Source organism: Diabrotica virgifera, chromosome 5, assembly GCF_917563875.1.
Source record: "Diabrotica virgifera virgifera chromosome 5, PGI_DIABVI_V3a".
NCBI classification, from domain to species: Eukaryota; Metazoa; Arthropoda; class Insecta; order Coleoptera; family Chrysomelidae; genus Diabrotica; species Diabrotica virgifera.
This window is the reverse complement of record NC_065447.1, coordinates 49600834-49620026: the sequence shown is the minus strand read 5'-3', so window position 1 is coordinate 49620026 and position 19193 is coordinate 49600834. Positions and strand designations below refer to the sequence as shown.

At 33.3% G+C, this 19193-nt stretch overlaps 1 protein-coding gene across 3 annotated transcripts in view; it reads left to right on the top strand.

The window, feature by feature from the left end:
• Positions 1–19072, top strand: part of LOC114341448 (uncharacterized) — a 148751-nt gene extending 129679 nt beyond the window's left edge. For 2 of the 3 annotated variants that reach the window (XM_050652482.1, XM_050652481.1), the window contains one exon: positions 4105–19072. In XM_050652482.1, coding sequence (XP_050508439.1) covers positions 4105–4440 — 336 coding nt within the window. In that variant the 3' untranslated portion in view covers positions 4441–19072. The remainder of the gene's footprint in view (positions 1–4104) is intronic. The other variant, XR_007698444.1, reaches the window with a different exon arrangement.
• Positions 19073–19193: the final 121 nt, after the last annotated feature.

Here is a 19193-nt window from a genome sequence, read left to right as displayed (position 1 = left end):
AGGGCAAAATCACATATCGGCACAATATCACTTTTTTTCTTGTGACTTGTTAGCTATGTGTATGCCAAATTTCATGTCAATCCAAGCGGTTCTTTAAAATTTAGAGGTTTTGCAATATTTTACCGTTAAAGAACGGACTAGTAGAGCGCACAAAAATTTGGCAAAAAAACTGTGGAAATATTGATATTATATTGATGGATATCAGTGACCTGAAACAGAGGGTAATTTGCCAGCATCATTATGCAGTGGAACATATTTGCCAAAGTGGTCAAACAAAGTTATTAAGGAAAAATGCTGTTCCTCTAAAATTTGCACAGTTAGCAACTGATTTAGGTGAGTACTCAACTTTGGAAATATTTTTATGTTTGCCTAATGCGCTTTGTCAATGAGAATAATACTATTAAAATATATTTTATATCAAATCAGTTGATATTGAGTGATTTATATATTTTTTATACAATTAAATCAAAAGAGATTTTTTTTAAATATGAATGCGTTGTTAGTATCACTCCAGAAATAACGAAGATGCTTGTTTTGCTTTAATTAAAATTATTACACATACATTTCAATCATTACCTATTTTAGGTGATACCCTACCAGTATCATGCTCGACATACGTTTATTGCGGTACGAAACGTAAAAAATCTACAAGTGGCGATTGTATGGTTAGGTCAACTCCATCGCCTAAGAGATCAAGTAGTAGTCTCAGTGATATTTCCAGTTTTGATATTAATTTGCCCACAAAACTGGAAACTGAATTGACGGAGAAGGTAAAAAAATTGGAGTATCAAGTAAATGCTTTAAAGAAGAAGTGCCGTCAGAAGAACAGTCAGCGTTGTAGAAGAACAACAAAAAACAGAAAATCGGCAACCAAATTCATGATAGAGGTACTGTTAGAAAATAAAAGCATATTTATACGTGCACACTTTTGTTAATATGCAGTTTTCACACAAAACTCGTTCACAATGGAGTCACAATGAAAAGGATTTAGCTCTGGACATTTATTATAAGTCTCCTAGTTGTTAAAAATTTGTAATTAGATCTCTTAACTTAATCTTACCTTCACTAAAAACAATTCAAACTTGGTTGCGTGTCATAAAATTAAGAACTGGTTTAAACATTTCCTTAATTGACAAGTTGAAGAAAAAAGTAGACAATGGATGAGTGGGAAAAAATTTGTGTGTTAATGTTTGATGAAATTTCTTTGAAAAAACAATTGGAGTACAATAAATTAGATGACATTATAGAAGGGTTTCAAGATTTAGGTGCTTTAGGAAGAACAGAACAAACAAACTTGCCAACACAGGTCTGGTTTTCATGATGCGCAGCTTGCTACATAAGGCTACGCGGCTTGCTACAGGTGGTCCAATACATAGCGACAACTTAAAAAACATTGTAGTTGAAGTTGTTTCAAAATTACAAAATATTGGGTATATACCAAAAGTGTTGTGTGATCAAGCATCTAATAATAGAGCTTTATTTAAGCAGTTAGGCGCATGTAAGGATCAGCCTGAAATAGAAATAGGAAATCAGAGGATTTTCACTGTGTTCGATACACCCCACTTATTAAAAAGTCTAAGAAATCATTTTCTTAACAAAAAGTTGACGTTTTTTGCCGATTCTAAACAAATATCGTGGCAAGATATTGAATGCACATACAACATCGATAGAACCAGTGTGAGAGCACAATGCATGGTGAAAATGACAAGCGTTCATATAAACCCTAATAATTTTCAAAAAATGCGTGTAAAATTAGCAGCACAAATTTTTTCCAACTCAATTGCCTCAGCAATATCAACAGCAATATCTGTAGGGCAGTTACACACCAAAACGGCTTCTCTTACTGCCGAATTTTTGAAAATTATAAATAATATTTTTGATGGTCTTAACAGCAAATATTGTAGTGATAGTAATCCAAACAGAAAGCCAATGTCAACTTTAAGCAAGTCAACTGAAAACTTAAAAGCAAGTTTAGAATATTTTAAAAAAATTAAAGTTTTTGAAAATCAAAAAGAGAGAAATAATATTCACTGTCTACACGGCTTTCAGTGGACCATTTTGTCAGTTTTATGTTTGTGGGAGGAACTTCAAAAATAATATAATGTGTCATATCTTTTAACATCTTTTCTGAACCAAAATCCTCTAGAAATTTTTTCTCTATTGTGCGCAATAGAGTTAGTCTAGTGCGTTCATAAAAAAACATGTGTTTTTACTTAATAACAGGCGGTTGCTGGTTTGTCTTTAGTTTCATGCGTGGAAGAGAATGAGAATGATGCTAGATCAAAAGTATGTGTTTTATCTCGTCAGGTATTAATGACGCACGGGTAAATAATCGTGGACTCAACTGAATGTTAAACTACACTATTAGCTTTAGTTTATATATACAGTAGATATTAACAAGTATTTTATAATATCAGGAAAACAATGTCAGTATATCTTAAAACCTTGGAATCATATGGAAACGTTTTTATTCAGTTTAGGGAAAAATGTATTATTGATAAAAACTTGCATGTCCTAAAACTCAAAATGAAAGAATCAGATGTCAAATATTATGAGTCGTATACCAAGTTTGTTAAAAAATATTAATTCTTCTCAAGAGTAATATACCTTCATTTTTAAAGTACTTTCATATAAACATGAACGTGCTTTTTAATTGTTCTCGAGTTTTAATAATAAAATGTTTCGATATTGTCAATAATGAAAGTACTTCTTGAGAACAAGAAATAATAAATATCTTTTTTCCTAAAATTTTAATTTTACTATCTTAGTTTGAAAAGAATTAACATTCAAATATACTTATTTACTTTGTTTTGAAATATGATCTAATTAGTGATGTTTTAAACTTTCTAATCCTGTCCGTTTATCAGCTTTTACCTATTGTTCCTAGGCAGATGGCCCTCAACTATTTATATGTTGGAAATTCCCTGTCATTTTATCAAGATATATGTATACCAAATTTCATGCCAATCTAATGGATTCTTTAAAATTCGGAGGTTTTGCAATATTTTACCTGGGGTGAATGGGTAAGATCTGGAAAGAAATTCTGTATATCAACTTCAAATAGTTTATTTCGCATAAGTTCTGAAAATATCATTCTTTTACAAATTGCAAAAAATAATTTACATGTGAATTATCACTGCTAATTTTATTATGTATTTTCTATTTTGTTGTTTTTTTGTAGTGTATTAATAATTAAATAATTTTTAAGAATCCTCTTCACTATTTTTATTAATCAATTTTTAGCGTTTTATCTGAAGTAAAATCGGAATTCCAAAATAGAGATTACAATCGCGTTAAAATTATTTGTTAAAATGCTGAATACTACCCTTATATCGTTGTCTATTACGCCAGCCAAGCGACTCAAATTTATTTTTCAATCTTGGCAAAAATTTCAATAAATGTCGCCACCGACCAGCCAGTTAGTACTTAGACTTGAGGGGCAAAGAGGTGTAAGTGGGCGGAGTTTAACACTGAATTCGGTTTTACCTAGAGGTGAGGTATCTATGTACTTATTAATCAATGCCGAAACGCTTCACCAGTCTCTGTGTGCACTGCACAAATTCTCAATGTTTTAAATGGCGATCGCTGGTTTCACGGATTTTAAGACTTCTCTTTCTAACCATCGGGTTAGGTTAGTACCGGCTGGTACAATTTGAATTCTCCACCACAGCCATAGAATAATACTGCACTTGCCACGTGCATCCAGTGGCATAGAGCAAACAAATATGATTAATAAATAAAGTTATATGTTATATTAATGATTCTATGAGATTTAAAAAAAATATATTTTAATGATACTATAACATTTATGAGATTTAAAAAAACTGTATTTTAATGAAATTTTATTGGGTGTTCACTGCACAACTGAACCAATGGAGAAACCACCCCTGGTTGTGAGATTCGTCTATTTGTGTTATTAGCTATTATATTCGCAAATATTGGGTCTTACAAGGGAGGGTTGTTGCCCTTAGCTCAAACTCCTTTCCATGGACCATGATCTATTACCTGATCAGCGTTTTTGACCATTTATCATGCTATCAAACAGTAAGAAATCCACTATAGATAGTTTTGTTGCATTTTTTATGACAAATTTTGTTTTTCTAGATTTGTCAGAATTGTTTGGTCCTAAATGGTTCTAACCTACCCCGGCCTGCCCCTAACCACCAACTTCGCGAAGACATCAGCCAAGATGGCGAACAGCTTCTCTCTGATTTAAGTACCATACAGAAGTGCTACATGGACGATCTACCTGTCGTCGCTGAACGCTCCTTGGACATCTTAGAACTGCTCTCGTCCGGCGTCGTTCCCAAAGAACGCAAAAGAAGGCACTCACTCACAGTTGATCACAATCCAGACACGTGGAGCTTCGCTTCGCGCATCGAAGAAGATTGTCTCATGCAATTGGCAGCTTTGCCAGCCCTGAGAGCCGTAACACTGTAAGAAAACACGATAGGTTGGGTGAGTTATGATAAAGTCGGGAAAAGAAATGAAATTATTGATATGTGGTGGAATTTTATAGAAACTTGGTAGGTGGTCCAACGTTTTCAATTATTATTCTTTTACTTTGACTCTTTATTATTGCCGTGAAAATTGTAATACATTTATTTAAAAACGATGGTTAATTTTAATTTACATTTTTTGAGCCATATTTAACTGTTCATTGCTGACAACGTGTAACCAATATGAAAGAAAATTATATGAGCGCCAACTATGGTAGTATCTTCTTCTTCATGTACCATGTCTTTTTAGAACGTTGGTTACCATCATAGCTATCTTAATTTTAGTCGTCGCCGGCCTAAATAGCATGCTTGTATCAATACCATACCAATCTCACAAGTTTTTAAACCATGAAGTTATTCTTCGTCCTGGACTGCATTTGCCTTCTATTTTCCCTTGCATAACATTTTGTAGCTACCTATATTTGGGACTTCTCATTACATGTCCGAAATACAGTGGAACCCCGATAACCCGGAAGTCCAACCCGGACCGATTTTCATCAGACAAACATTTCAACGATAAAAATGTATGTAATATAATATTTGAGAGATAATGTGTATTTGTGTAATTTGAACTATACGATAGAAAAAATGACTCATGGCACATAGACTAAAAGACTATTTAAAAAATTATTTTCTAAACAATGGTCTTAGTCTCCACTGTTCTTAAATAACTTAACATTCCGATTGTGACCGTATTGTGTGTAGTATAGTCGTATTTTTCGCTTCCGTTCTATAATCGTACCTCAGATAGGTTTGTGTTTGCGTGTTTTTTGTCTACGCATGAGTTTTTTTACCAAGAAATGAACAATATTCTATACTCTACACAACTATACGTAATTTAGATGTGTACTGTGCATATATATTTCATGTTATTTCAATTATAAAGAAGTTTATCACCGTATTTTATTAACTTTTACCATATTCTCCGGCTAACCCGGATCGGCCGCGCTCCCGATTAATCCGAGTTATCGAGGTTCCACTGTACTCAATTCTCTTCTTGGTGCTTTTTATAATCTCAATAGTCGTGCTGAGACGTTCTATTAGTATTGTGGAGTTTCGAATCTTCTCCACCAAAGAAACTTTTAAAACTCCATAGCACCAAATTTCGAAAGCCTCAAGGCGATTGAGATCAATTTTATTTACAGTCCAAGACTCGACGCCATAAAGTAAGACCGAAAACACGTAGCAGCGAAGTAGGCGGATTCTCAATGCCAATTTTAGGCCTCTATTACATAGTAGACGACTTTAAAATGTATTAAAATGTATAATATATGTCTGAATTGCCGATATGAATGAGTCAGATTAAATTAAGTTATTAGAAGATTTGTTTTACTAAGCAACATAGACAAAATTTATTTAATTTATTAATATTTTGTATTTCAATAACAGCTTCTGAAGTTGAAGTCGAAACGTCAATAAATTTCATTTTTAACTTAAATTGTGGCTTATTTCCCAATAAAATCGTAAATTGCATAAGATGCCACAAAGAAACAGCTTCAGAACAATACCCTTGTTTTGAAGTAATCTGTCAAATTACACATAGAAAGAAGTCTTACTTCACTTTTATTTATCACATAAATAATAACAGATAATAATAATGTCAGATAAGTCCCATCTCCCGTATTATCAATACGTCCCCGAGAGAATGCTTGAGGATGGCAACTACAAGCTATACTGGGACCGCACTGTGCACACAGACCAAACAATGGCACATAATAGACCAGATCTCGTACTAAGACAAACAACACTAATTGATGTGGCGATACCTAACAACAATAATCTACGTAGTAAATTTACTGAAAAGATCGCCAAGTACAGAGATCTGGAAATTCAAATACGAAGGCAATGGAGAATGCAAAGTACCCAGACGATACCGATTATTATGTCTACTACTGGAGTCATTCCGAAGACCCTCCTCGAAAGCATAAAAAAGCTGGGTCTAAATGAACGCCTTTATAAGACCATGCAGAAAGCTGTACTACTCGCGACGGCCAGATGCGTACGAAAATTTCTGGGAGAAACTCCAGCATACGAAGTCACCTAGGGCTCGATAACACGGAAAGAGTCCCACCAGAGCTCAATCCTTTTGATACCGTAGGTATCTGGGAGTGTGAGCCGTATGGCTAAATCTGGATAATATGCAAAGTAGCAACTCTATTTCTTCATTATTTGTGCCAGTTAAAGTAGCTATTTCTAATTGCTCTTCCATATTGTGAGATCAGTATTATGGATTATGGTATTCTTTAAATGACAAAATAATTCAAGTCAACATTTTACTCGTTTCAATGAGCTTATTTTAATTTTTAATCTAGGATCTTATCATAGGTAACAAATAGAACCTTATAGGTTTTTCTGCTATAGAAAAATATTTGTCTAATAGTATATATAAAAAATGTCATTTGTCAAAATAAAAGATTATTTTAAAATGTTACCAATAACTCTAGTATGCTGCATTTCAAACGTTAGAATCAGTGTGGTTGTATATTGCAAGCGGGTTTGCCGTATTTCGCCCATTCTGTGAATTATAAATAAATCCTCCTTTTGTATACCATGGCAGTTAACAGCGGTAATCCTTTACAAGTACCTGCCTAGCGCTACCTTTCACGGCCACTGCCGTGAAGAGCGGCAAAGTTATCAAGAAAATTCTCATTTAGTTTGCATGACCCTATCCTTTGTACACTGCATCGCATGTCTGAAATATGCTGTAGACATGTAGTATATTGTACTTTAATAAAGTATCCTGAAATAAAAGCGTCTTTCATCTTAGCAGTTTCAAGTAAATGTAATGCAAGTCAACTAAAGCACAATCTATTGATATAAATTTCATGATGATACAAGAGACGAAACTTTTATTACAATTTTATATTATGGCAAATCATTATACGTTAATTTGGTAATAGATGCCTTAGGCGAATTTATTAGAGTAGCAATATTTGATAATTCTTTAAGTTTACTGAAAAGTAATGAAATAATTAAGTGTCCAAAGTTTATGTATTATTTAATTAATACCCTTAATTAATAATAATACAAAATATAATGAAAATTTCAGTAGAATATATAAATTTCAAAGTACCTTTTCCGTTTGGACACAATTTTATAAACAATTCCAAATTATTAATTTTATATACAGACTGTTTAGTGTTTGAGTAGATGTACCCCAATGAAGGAAGCGCTAAAATGAGAAATGCGCACAAAAGAGAAATTTTATGACAATGGGTTGCATTGCCACTGTAGAATGCAATGATGTAAATTTTCGTTAGTTTTGAATATTTGTAACGTTTCGTTACTTTAACTATTATTACCCGGTACTTTATACTTGTTACGTTCGGTACTTTTTGTTTTTAGGTAGTGTTAAATATCAAATATTCATAATTCATATCCGATATTGAGCAGTATAAATTTATCACCCCGTATTATCACATCAGCCAATTTGTTATTATATTTAAACATGTGCGGGTTATTTAATTTGTTTAATTGTTGCAATTCATAAACTATATTTTGGCAATGGACATTAATTTAGCTGACTAAGTAAAAACCTTTGTTCTTTTGTCGTGTGGGCTATGACCCAATTCATATTGCCAACAAGAGAGAACCTACTTTTAGAATCATTCATTAGAATCAACTCAACCAGGCCAGATGTGCCTTTGACTTCATTCCTTCGAGTAACTTCAACGAGTCAATATGTAGCATTATAATACACTAAAACTAATTCGCGTACGAGCCACATATCAGTACGACTACGTTCTCCCGGGGTTGGTTCTACTACCCTGATGTCAGTCGCTATCAATAAATTATCTAAGTGCTATTGGTGTTTCAATAACAGACGATCATCCTCCACTGAACCCGAAGATTAGACAGGTAGAGTACATCCACTCGAAGCAAACAAATATTTCAAACTAACAAAGTGAAATATTAGATTCTTTTTCTGGTTTCTGGACCATCGTTCTGTCAACTTTTCATTTGTATTAAAAAATAGTAAATTTATTTTTATTACAGTTGTAGTACTTAATAAAGTAATAAATAGAGTAATATCAAACAAACCGTAAACCGATTCTCTTCGGCAGACCTCTTTAGTGTTTACATTTCACCCCGTCACCGCCTCGGTTTATCTTCCGAAGTACTAAAATACCGACATGGACAAGGCAATCGACAAAGTTTTTGTTTGATTTGGTGTTACCGAAATCTGGGTATTTCGCCAATTTACTTGTTGTTTTGTTCTGTACCGAAAGTACCGAGTAACGAGTATTTCTACCAACGACGGATCGGTACTTTGTGTATTGGGCAAATACCCGTTATAGACGGAGAGGCTGAAAAATCTCTTTGAATTTACTAAAGCTAAATTTTTCACAGTTGATTACTGTGATTGTGTAGAGAAACATACTGCGGTCGGTCAAGCGAAACGTAGAACAGGGGTTACTGAGAGGGTATCAAAGTTGCTTTCCTACGAAGGTAATTAAATCCATTTACTAAGGCTGAAAATCAGTACACACATTCTAAATTGAATATAAATAAAAGTTATTATAGTCGGTCAGCTGTATGACGGGACAGAGCCGGTCGGTCGGTCCCAATGAATGTACAGGGTTATTCAATATATTTTGACCCCCTTGTAAACTGCTTTATTTACAGAATTAGAAAAAAATGTAAAATACAAAAGTTATTCGATTTTTTAAGTATGATTTTTTGACATATCGTACTAGTGACGTCATCCATCTGGGCGTGATGACGCTATCGACTATTTTTTTTAAATGAGAGTAGGGGTCGTGTGCTAGCTCATTTGAAGGGTTATTCAATTCTCTATACAGTACTATAAACATTAAGATCATTATTTATACAGGGTGTCAAAAAAATTTTGAATTATTAATTAAACAATTAATTTAATTAAAAAAAATTTTTGGACACCCTGTATAATTAATCATGTTAGTGTTTATATTACTGAATAGGGAATTGAATAACCTTTCAAATGAGCTAGCACTCGACCCCTATTTCCATTTAAAAAAATAGTCAATTACGTCATCACGTCCAAATGGATGACGTCGCTAGTATGATATATATGTCAAAAAATCATAATTTAAAAATCGAATAACTTTTGTATTTTACATTTTTTTCTAATTCTGTAAATAAAGCAGTTTACAAGGGGGTCAAAATATAGTGAATAACCCTGTACATTCACTGGTGCCGACCGACCAGCTCTGTCCCGTCATACAGCTGACCGACTGTAATAACTTTTATTTAATTACTTTCGTAGGAAAGCAACTTTGAAACCCTCTCAGTAACCCCTGTTCTACGTTTCGCTTGACCGACCGCAGTATGTTTCTCTACACAATCACAGTAATCAACTGTGAAAAATCTACCTTTAGTAAATTCAAAGAGATTTTTCAGCGCTGCCTCTTGGACTATTACATTGCAGTGGATAGGCACTTTTTTACATGGCTAGTGGCTAGTAGAATGACGAATGACTGAATGAATCGGAGTGACATCAGGTGGGACGCAGTATTGCCATTTATAATGCGTATATCTAATTGAAAACTAAATGGTCTGTATGTATAAGTTCATTATAATTAACGTTTATAAGCGTTTTTCTAGCTTATATAAATAATTTGAGAAGTGTTGTAGCCACACCAAGTAACATACACCAGTGTAACTTTTCCCGGTTTTTTCATAGCGTCTCCCGATCTTAAGGTTAGATTTTGGCTTTGGATTATAAGAGCGGCATCCGATATCGTGGTACGTCGTCAAGACGGCGTCTAAAAGATAACTGCCAAATTTGTTTCAGTGCAGAATGTAGGAGCTCTTGTTAGGGAACAAGACTCGGTACAACACGATCTGGTATGCCGCATGCTCTTTGCTTATACATATTTATTATATAGAAAAAGTTGTGAAAGGCTCCACAGGGAAGCCCTAAGGCTTTGTTATGTTGTGCATATTTATAGATAAAACAGATTCAAGCGAGAATACTTTAGGTATAGGGAGGCCGTTCCGTTTTCGACGTTTTATTTTTGTTTTTTGTTATTTTTGATGGACCGCCTCCCTTCTACTGCAGATTAAAATGTAGGTGGATAACGAAGATTTTTTGTTAAAAAGTATGGTCTATACTTTTAATTTGTTAAGTGAATATTTGTCCTTTCCCTTATCCCATTCCCCATTCCTACAGTCCCTTGATAGTACAAGATGTCGGTCTGGAAAAGAAGATGCAACGAATCGGACTTGGCAATGCTGGTAGTGCAAAGTAGATTTTAATAACAATGAATTTAATGCAGAGATTATGTATATATAAGTTACGAAACACAATACCACAGTGTGCCTATATTCGAAAGTTTTATGTATAATTCCTACATACACTTTTAAAAACTTAATGTAAAAAGTATTTTCTTTATATAATCAAAATGGATTGGTTCTTATAGCCCTGGATCCCGCGCCCCAAAAAAGAGTTTATTAATTAGCAAGCTGAAAATTTGTTCATTGCGTAACGGCGTTGAGTCGGACAAATTTTGATATACGGGAACACTGGTTCAGGGAAGCCTCAATTGTGGAACGTGATAAACGTGTTATCCTGACAAGTTTATTATTGTGAAAACTAGCAGGTTGTTTTTAAATTTATTCAATAGCTAACATTAATATATGTATATGAAAAAATGTTTGGCATTTTAATAAGTCCGATACGTAGAACATGTCAAATGACAGGAATTATGTTGTTGAAACTAGCAGTCTGATTTTTGCATGAGAGTTTTTAATGAAAGGGTAAAAAAATCAATTGGAAGTTTTGTCTGACAAAATTCATGAGACGTTTTCGTAGTCTGATGTTCGAAACCTCTAATTTTTGTCTATATCTTAAAGTTTCGAACATCGGATTACAAAAACGTTCCATGAATCTTGTCGGACAGAACTTCCAATTGATTCTTTTACCCTTTCTTTAAACTCATGCAAAAATCAGAATGCTAGTTATGACCCGCATAACTCCTGTCATTTGACATGTTCTATGTGTATTACAAACATTTTTTCATATATTATATAACGTGGCTATTGAATAACCTTAAAAACAACCTGCTAGTTTTCACAATCATAAGCTTGTCAGGATAACACATTTATTACGGTCCACAATTAAAGCTTCCCCTGTTCCAGTGTTCCCATGCATTGTCAGATTCGACACCGTTTAGCTATGAACAAATGTTCAGCTTGCTATTAATAAACTTTTTTTTGTTACGGATCCAGAATTATTATACCTTATCATAGGATTATAAATTTATGCTGAGTCCTACAGATTTTACTAAATGTATATTTTTCCAGATACTTTAGATTTGAAACATACACAGTGTTTAAAAGAGCCTTAACAATTTTAACAAATTTGCTAAAGTAAAAGATGTAATATTGCATTGAAATGTTGTAGAAAAAAATATCTCGATAATGTTTCTGTGATGTTACAGAACGATTCCTGGACGTGTTCTTTTCCAGACCGACCTCCAAACATCAAATAGGTATTTTATTTAGGCATTCAAATTATTTTTTGGTGTTAAATTGTTTCAAAATTTTTCTCAGTTTTTTTAAAATCACACCGGCTGTTTTGGTTTTCTTTTTCTGTTGTATATATAGTTTATTGTTAAATTTTTGTTCACATTTTTAGCGAAATCAGATTTCACGGTGTGATACATTGATTGTTTTTGAGATGATTATTTAATCAATCATCATGTAACTTTTTAGATCTGCCGATAATTATTAATGAGAAAAAAACGCACTGTAAATGCACTAAAACGACTTCTTTAGAGGCAGGTCTACCATCTTACGTATTTTACAGTTGACGTGTTTTTTTCGCTATTAAACGGAAAGTTTTTTTTGTATTTAGGTGTTTTACATTATAGCATAGATCTTTTATTTCAACAAATAGATACAAAACACCTTGTCGACTAGTTCGGACAGACAAAAAATAATAGAGTGGTTTCAAGTCTAATCAAAAAATTTGTTAAAAAAAAAACAACCAAAAAAATGTTTTCGCTGATAACCTCTCCTTTTAGTGGTATTTATCCAATAGGTACTTGGACTTTAATTTAAGACAATTTATTAATCAAAAACTGAACAGAGGATTTTATCAAGAATATAATAGTGTATATAGTTTAACAGTTTAAACAGCACAATGCTCAATATCAATATTTGTTTTCCTGTTCAGTTTTAATTTACGTTTTATGTATATTATTATACTAGCTGGAAAAGGTTCTTATTTCATAAAGTGGTTTCTTTTTTAAGCTTTTTTTAGTATCGAACTCTGTGCGTATACACATGTACCATATCCGTGAATCCTACTCCGTCTAGAATTTACATGTAGCATCTTTTTTAGCGGCGTTGGTTAAGTAAATAGTGATAAAAAAATAATACTAATAGTTGATTCTATTAGTTAATCTAATTAATAGACGTAACACCTCAAAGATACGCTACTGAATGCATGCCTACATTCCGATCAGTTCGTTGGTCGGAGGCATCCAGTAACTTGACGCGAGAATGCGTCATTCTACCTTCCGATCGGTCCGCTGGTCGAAGGTGTCATTCTGCCCTCCTATCAGATCTCCGGTCGGGAGTGTCTGGAAATTTGACGCAAAAATGCGTCACTTACTTGTTGGGTTCGTCCGGTAACTTGACGCAAAACTGCGTCGTTCTATCTTGCGATAGGTTCGCTGGTCGGTGTCCGGAAACGACGAGAATATGCGTCATTCAACCCTCCTATCGCTTGTCGGAGGTGTCCGGAAACTTGAAGCAAAATTGCGTCATTATATCTTCCGATCGGTCCGCTGGTCGAAGGTGTCATTCTGCCCTCCTATCAGATCTCCGGTCGGAAGTGTCCGGAAACTTGACGCAAAAATGCGTCAGTCACTTGTTGGGTTCGTCTGGTAACTTGACGCAAAACTGCGTCATTCTATCTTCCGATTGGTTCGCTGGTCGGTATCCAGACACTTTTGTGCACCTCACGGGGCCCCTCCCTGATAAGCGTCTGCTGTAATTAGGATTTGATACTTTAACAGTCAGCATTAAATGGAACGAATTACTACAGAATTTCTGCTTCTTTAACGTTTACCTCGATGCTTAAAAGATAAGCGTCGACGTAGGATTCGCCGACTTGTTGCATCTAACATTTATTGCTGCCGAATCATCTGCTATTTCATTGGCCTTAAAGTGTAAAAATATTAGATGTATTTTTGGCACTACAAGAAACTACCAAAAATACTAGATTTGTTGTAAAAGGTATATTTTAAAATACCCTAAAAGAGGGTCACAAGACAAAACGTTTTCGGATTAAGAAATCCATCATCAGTGTTCTAAAAGCCAAAAAATAGCATGCTTGAGCCAGCATCCAAAAATGGCATCCCATTTTTTTTACTTTTTTTAGGGTATTTTAAAATATACCTTTTACAACAAATTTAGTATTTTTGTGATTTATGGTATACAGCCAGCTACAGGAAGTTTAGTTTCCTCGTGGATTAAGAAACTACCGACAAAAGTTTGCAAACATCTTAGCGATGCGATTTATGACTGCATCTGCTGCAAAGACTGCTAGAATTTTAAAAACTCGAGACAACTCGAAAGACTATGTGATATATGCACTGTTCGAACGGCAATATTTTGATTGGTAAAAATTATCCAATCAACAGTAATTGTAGTTCAAAAACAGTTTTGCACGCCTCATTGGTGACGTGACCGAAAATTCGCAGATATGGGAAAATTTGGTTTGCACAAGTGGTACAAAATCGAACGAGGAAGGTAATTGTGGGTAAAAAAATCGTCTTACATACCTACAGTAGGAAAAATGAAAGAAAACCTATGAACGAACATATAAAACACGCTGTATTTTCCTGTCACCGTGTCATACAAAAAATTGGCCAGCGCAAGTACATGTAATAATTATTATTACTGGTACTTGCGCTGGGCAATTTTCTTTGTGACACGGTGACAGGAAAATACAGCGTGTTTTATATGTTCCTGCATGGCTATTCTTTCATTTTTCCTACTGTACATAATATGTAGGTATGTAAGTACATATTTCGTATGTATGTACATATTATGTAGCTCACCCCTTATTTTACAGGGGTCGATGTTCGAAAGTGTACATGTCGAAGATTGGTCTCCGCACCGATATCCTTTGCATATACACACCTTAATAAGCTGCGCATTTGAGAAGCCTTAGAAGACGAAAATAGTGAAACTTGACGCGAAAATGCGTCATTGACCTTCCGATAGGTTCGCTGGTTATCGCATTTCCCATCTCTAATAAGTGACAATCCTTGTCCAAATAGAGACATTCTACTGTCATTATAAACTTTTGTGGACCTTAACTACTAAAACTGTAAAAAGTCTAAAACAGCTTGCTGTTTTATCGGTGTAGATATTTTATCCCGCTACTAGAAGTCGGATGTTTATTTAGCGAATTATTTTGGTCTCCATTTTCTTCTAGTCATGCAAACCTTAAGGCTATTTATTTAAGCAATTATCAAATCGCAATAACGTGGAGTTTTAAAGTTTGAAAAAGAAATTTCACTAAACTAGATGTTTGTACAGATATAAGACCTTATTCTTATCCGATATGTATATCTAAATAAAAAAAATGAAAACAAAAGAGAAACCTTAGTTTTAGCATTGTTTCTAAATAACAAGGTCCTCACGGGACCGATACGTAGGTATATAAAACTATTTTTTATCGGAAAAAAGTATATCAGAGTTTGCTTTTGTAAACAAAAAATTTAAGACCTTGTAAGGTGTGTGGTGAGTGCTGAATATTTTATCAAATATTTTCTAGGTATTGTTACGGTTAGAGTATTTGTAAAGATTGCATATTTCTTTTTAAAAGAAATTCACTTACTCGCACAGTATGGTCTGCAAATTTTTAAAGCACAAAAAAATCAATTAAGACGGGCGATTTGCGTAGTACCGTTCTTGGCATTTGTCGAGGTGCTGTATATTTTTTCCAACAATGTAGTTGATTTTTCTGGCCGATTTTTTATCGTTAGGTGTTGTGTCAAATAACAATGTTTTTATATTTGTTATTTTTGCAACATTTATGTTTAAAAAATTCGTTTATTTTAACAAAAAGTGATCACAATCCAGTTTTATTTATGTGTGGCGTAAAATAAATTGTTTTGTATATTTGGTTTAACCACATGAAAGTTTATTTTATTGCGCGTGCGCACTTTAACTTGAACGTAATGGGGCAGTATCAACTATGAAGTATGTTCTTTCTCTCTCACTTTCTCTAGTTCCATTCCTCTTTATGGAGTATTAGGCGCTTATGCGTGTCTTAGCCAAAAGTGTTAAGATTGCTGTCTGGCCGGGTAAGCGTATGTCCTATACCAGGGGTTCTCAATCGGTGGTACATGTACCACTGATGGTACATTTCACTAGGTGCGGTGGTACACAAAACGCGAAACCACAGCCAAAATCCAGCATATTTGTAGTTAATTAAATTACCTACCTCCATAGATTCTTCAGTTAGGTGGTACCAAAAATAATTATAAGCATTTTGGTGGTACATGGCTCAAAAACATTGAAAACCACTGTCCTATACTAAATTTAAAATCAAGATGCAGTAGAAATAAACAAACCAAGACACGTTAAATGCTACTAGGAGCACTCCCGAATCATACGTATGTCCTATACTAAATTTAAAATCAAGAGGCAGTAGAAATAAACAAACCAAGACACGTTAAATGCTACTAGGAGCACTCCCGAATCATAATTTACAATCTATTTACATTGTAAATCCCAAATCATGATTTCCAAAGTTTATACATTGTAAAGTATGATTCGGGAGTGCCCCTAATAGCATTTAACGTGTCTTGGTTTGTTTATTTCTACTGCATCTTGATTTTAAATTTAGTATAGACATGTAAAGATAAATCTTATCCGTATTTTAACACGTATGATAATCCAAATGTCATACAGTCGGAAAAATGAAAGAATACCCATGAACGAACATATAAAACACGCTGTATTTTCCTGTCACCGTGTCACAAAGAAAATTGCCAGCGCAAGTACATGTAATAATAATTATTACATGTACTTGCGCTGGCCAATTTTTTGTGTGACACGGTGAAAGGAAAATACTGCGTGTTTTATATGTTCGTTCATGGGTATTCTTTCATTTTTCCTACTGTATATCGCTTTAAAGGTTGCTTAGTTAGTAGCGGCTTAGGGATTCATTAGCAATAACGGCAATTCATTCATTCATGAAGAGTAGGAAAATGTTTTAGAATGGCCTAAATGGACCATAGGTACTAATTGGAACTATTTCTGACCTCAGGTCATCAATATAGCATCAGTTCACACGAGAGTTTGAATGTTTCTCGAGGTTGCGTCATTTGTTTTAAAGTGCGTACTCACATGATAAATAATATTACCTCTTCATTAAAATAAAGGATGTCCCCGAAAATAGTGCGTTCCTTTAAGGTATGGATATAATACACAATGTAGAAAAAAAACTCCTATAACATTTTTTCTAAATTTAACCGTTTCCAAAAATGATTCATTGTTCGCCATATAAGCGAACTTTTATTTTCATAAAATTAACTAATTTGTCATCACTGTACAAGAACTGTTTGTGATTTAGTTTGAAACAAACAAGAATTTGTTTTTTTGTTTAGGATGAAGACAGGGTTTAATGTAAATACTTATGGCTAAAATGCTGCAACTATTTTTGAATTGTGATTGTCTATGTTTAGATTTTTGTATACATAGTTGTCAGATTTCAATTTGCATACCAAAATTTATTTTGGTTTTTTAGCCAAACGGTTGCATTTAGAAAAAAATGGTACAAGACTTTTTTGCTCTACATGGTGCCTTCTATCTATACCTTTAAGGAACGCACTATTTTCGGGGACACCCTGTATACTGCTCTGATTCTATGCAGAGGTTGCTGAGAAAAGTTTTAAAAATCAAAAAAACGAGCTGAACTATTATATAGATAAATTGCGTTAATATTATTAATATTGCACATATTTATATGGGTTTGGTAGGCTACAATAATTGTACAAAATCGTAATATAATTCTAGTAGCTAAATATTAATCAACACTATTCATTGTCCTGGACTTTCTCTATTAACTTTTGACATGTTAGTAACATTCATTCTATGTGTAGCTTTAATCATAATATAATTTATAGATTTATTCGCTCTGAATGTTGATCCATCACAATTTGGCAAAATTTCATATACACAAGTATTCTTAGAAACAATTTCAATCCTCGATCAAATATTTTAATAGGAGAGTGAACAGTGGACCCTTAAACAACAAATACACTAAACTTCGGAAAAATAATAATCTAAAAATGTTTGTACTTCAACATTTTGTTTGTTGGATATACTAAACATGTAATAGGTGTAAATGATATAAGTAAAATTTAATAAAAAAAGGATGTATGTATGTGTACTTTGTAAACAAGAGCATCATCAGTGTTACAAGAACATGGTGAGCCACCCAAAAATACAAAGGTGAAAACCTTTTACAAATAGACTAAAAGTCTTATATGTATAGAAATATAATAAAATCCAAAGGATGGATATAAAATCTTATGGATATGGCCTTAAGACAACATATATGTTGTCCTAAAGCCATATCCATAGGATTTTATATCCATCTTTAAAAGGTTTTCACCTTTGTATTTTTGGGTGGCTCACCATGTTCTTGTAACACTTCTTGTTACAGAGCGAAAACGTTTTGTTTCTATGTTTGTAGCCTTATAGGGGCTTTTTAAACTAATATACCTTTTACCAGGACAAAACAGTTTTTATTAAATTTTACTTGTAGTTAATGATATTAAGCGAAAGTTAGTCTTAGCTCAAGATATAATTCTTGAAAGAATGCTTTTTGTATCTAATTATAGTAAAACACGTTATATGTACCTACCCTCACTCGTAGTGCCACTTGTTGTAAAAGGTTTATTTTGTATAGAATTGCTGGGTAAATGTGCTGGATAAGATCACTTTTTGTAAACTATAATATCCTTTCATTTCATGTTAATCATATCATGTTATAATATTTTGAACATCATTTTATTACGTTAATTCCTATTGAACGTAGTTTTCGATTTAAATAATTTAAGTATAATTTTAGTATTATTATTTTGAAGCATTATTCAGTCTTTTCTTTTTGGACTGAGTAGCATGTACCGATTGGAGTGTATGTTTTTATAATTTTTTAAATAAATATGAAGAATTTATGCACCAATCGATATGTGTAGCATAGAGTAGTAACTTTACTTTAGTGCCTCTTTACGATAGAATAATTTCTACATTTGCCTTAATGAGAATTATATGTATTTACCTCTGCGGTCAAAAATATATTGGGATTCTCTATTTCTAGCATAGAAATCGAGTTTCTATTTTGGAATATGGCTAAATGTATGAATAATATATAAAAAAACATAAAAAAATCTATTTGTTTTCAGCTAGAGTACTTGCTTCACATGAAAAAAGTTTATATAAAGTGTACACTAAAGTAACAGTTTATTCATATCTAGTTATTAGTACATGTTTGTAGCGTGAACTTCTTATTTATAATATATTCATCAGTAAACATGGGAAAATAAAGCAAGTACACTGAATTTGTTGTTTTATTTCTCTAATCTAAAATACCTACAGCAAATAAATTGTCGGATTACTCCCAAAAAATTTTTATCAAATCTGAGTTAAGTATGCTTTGTACGTGAAAAATCTGAAAGAATT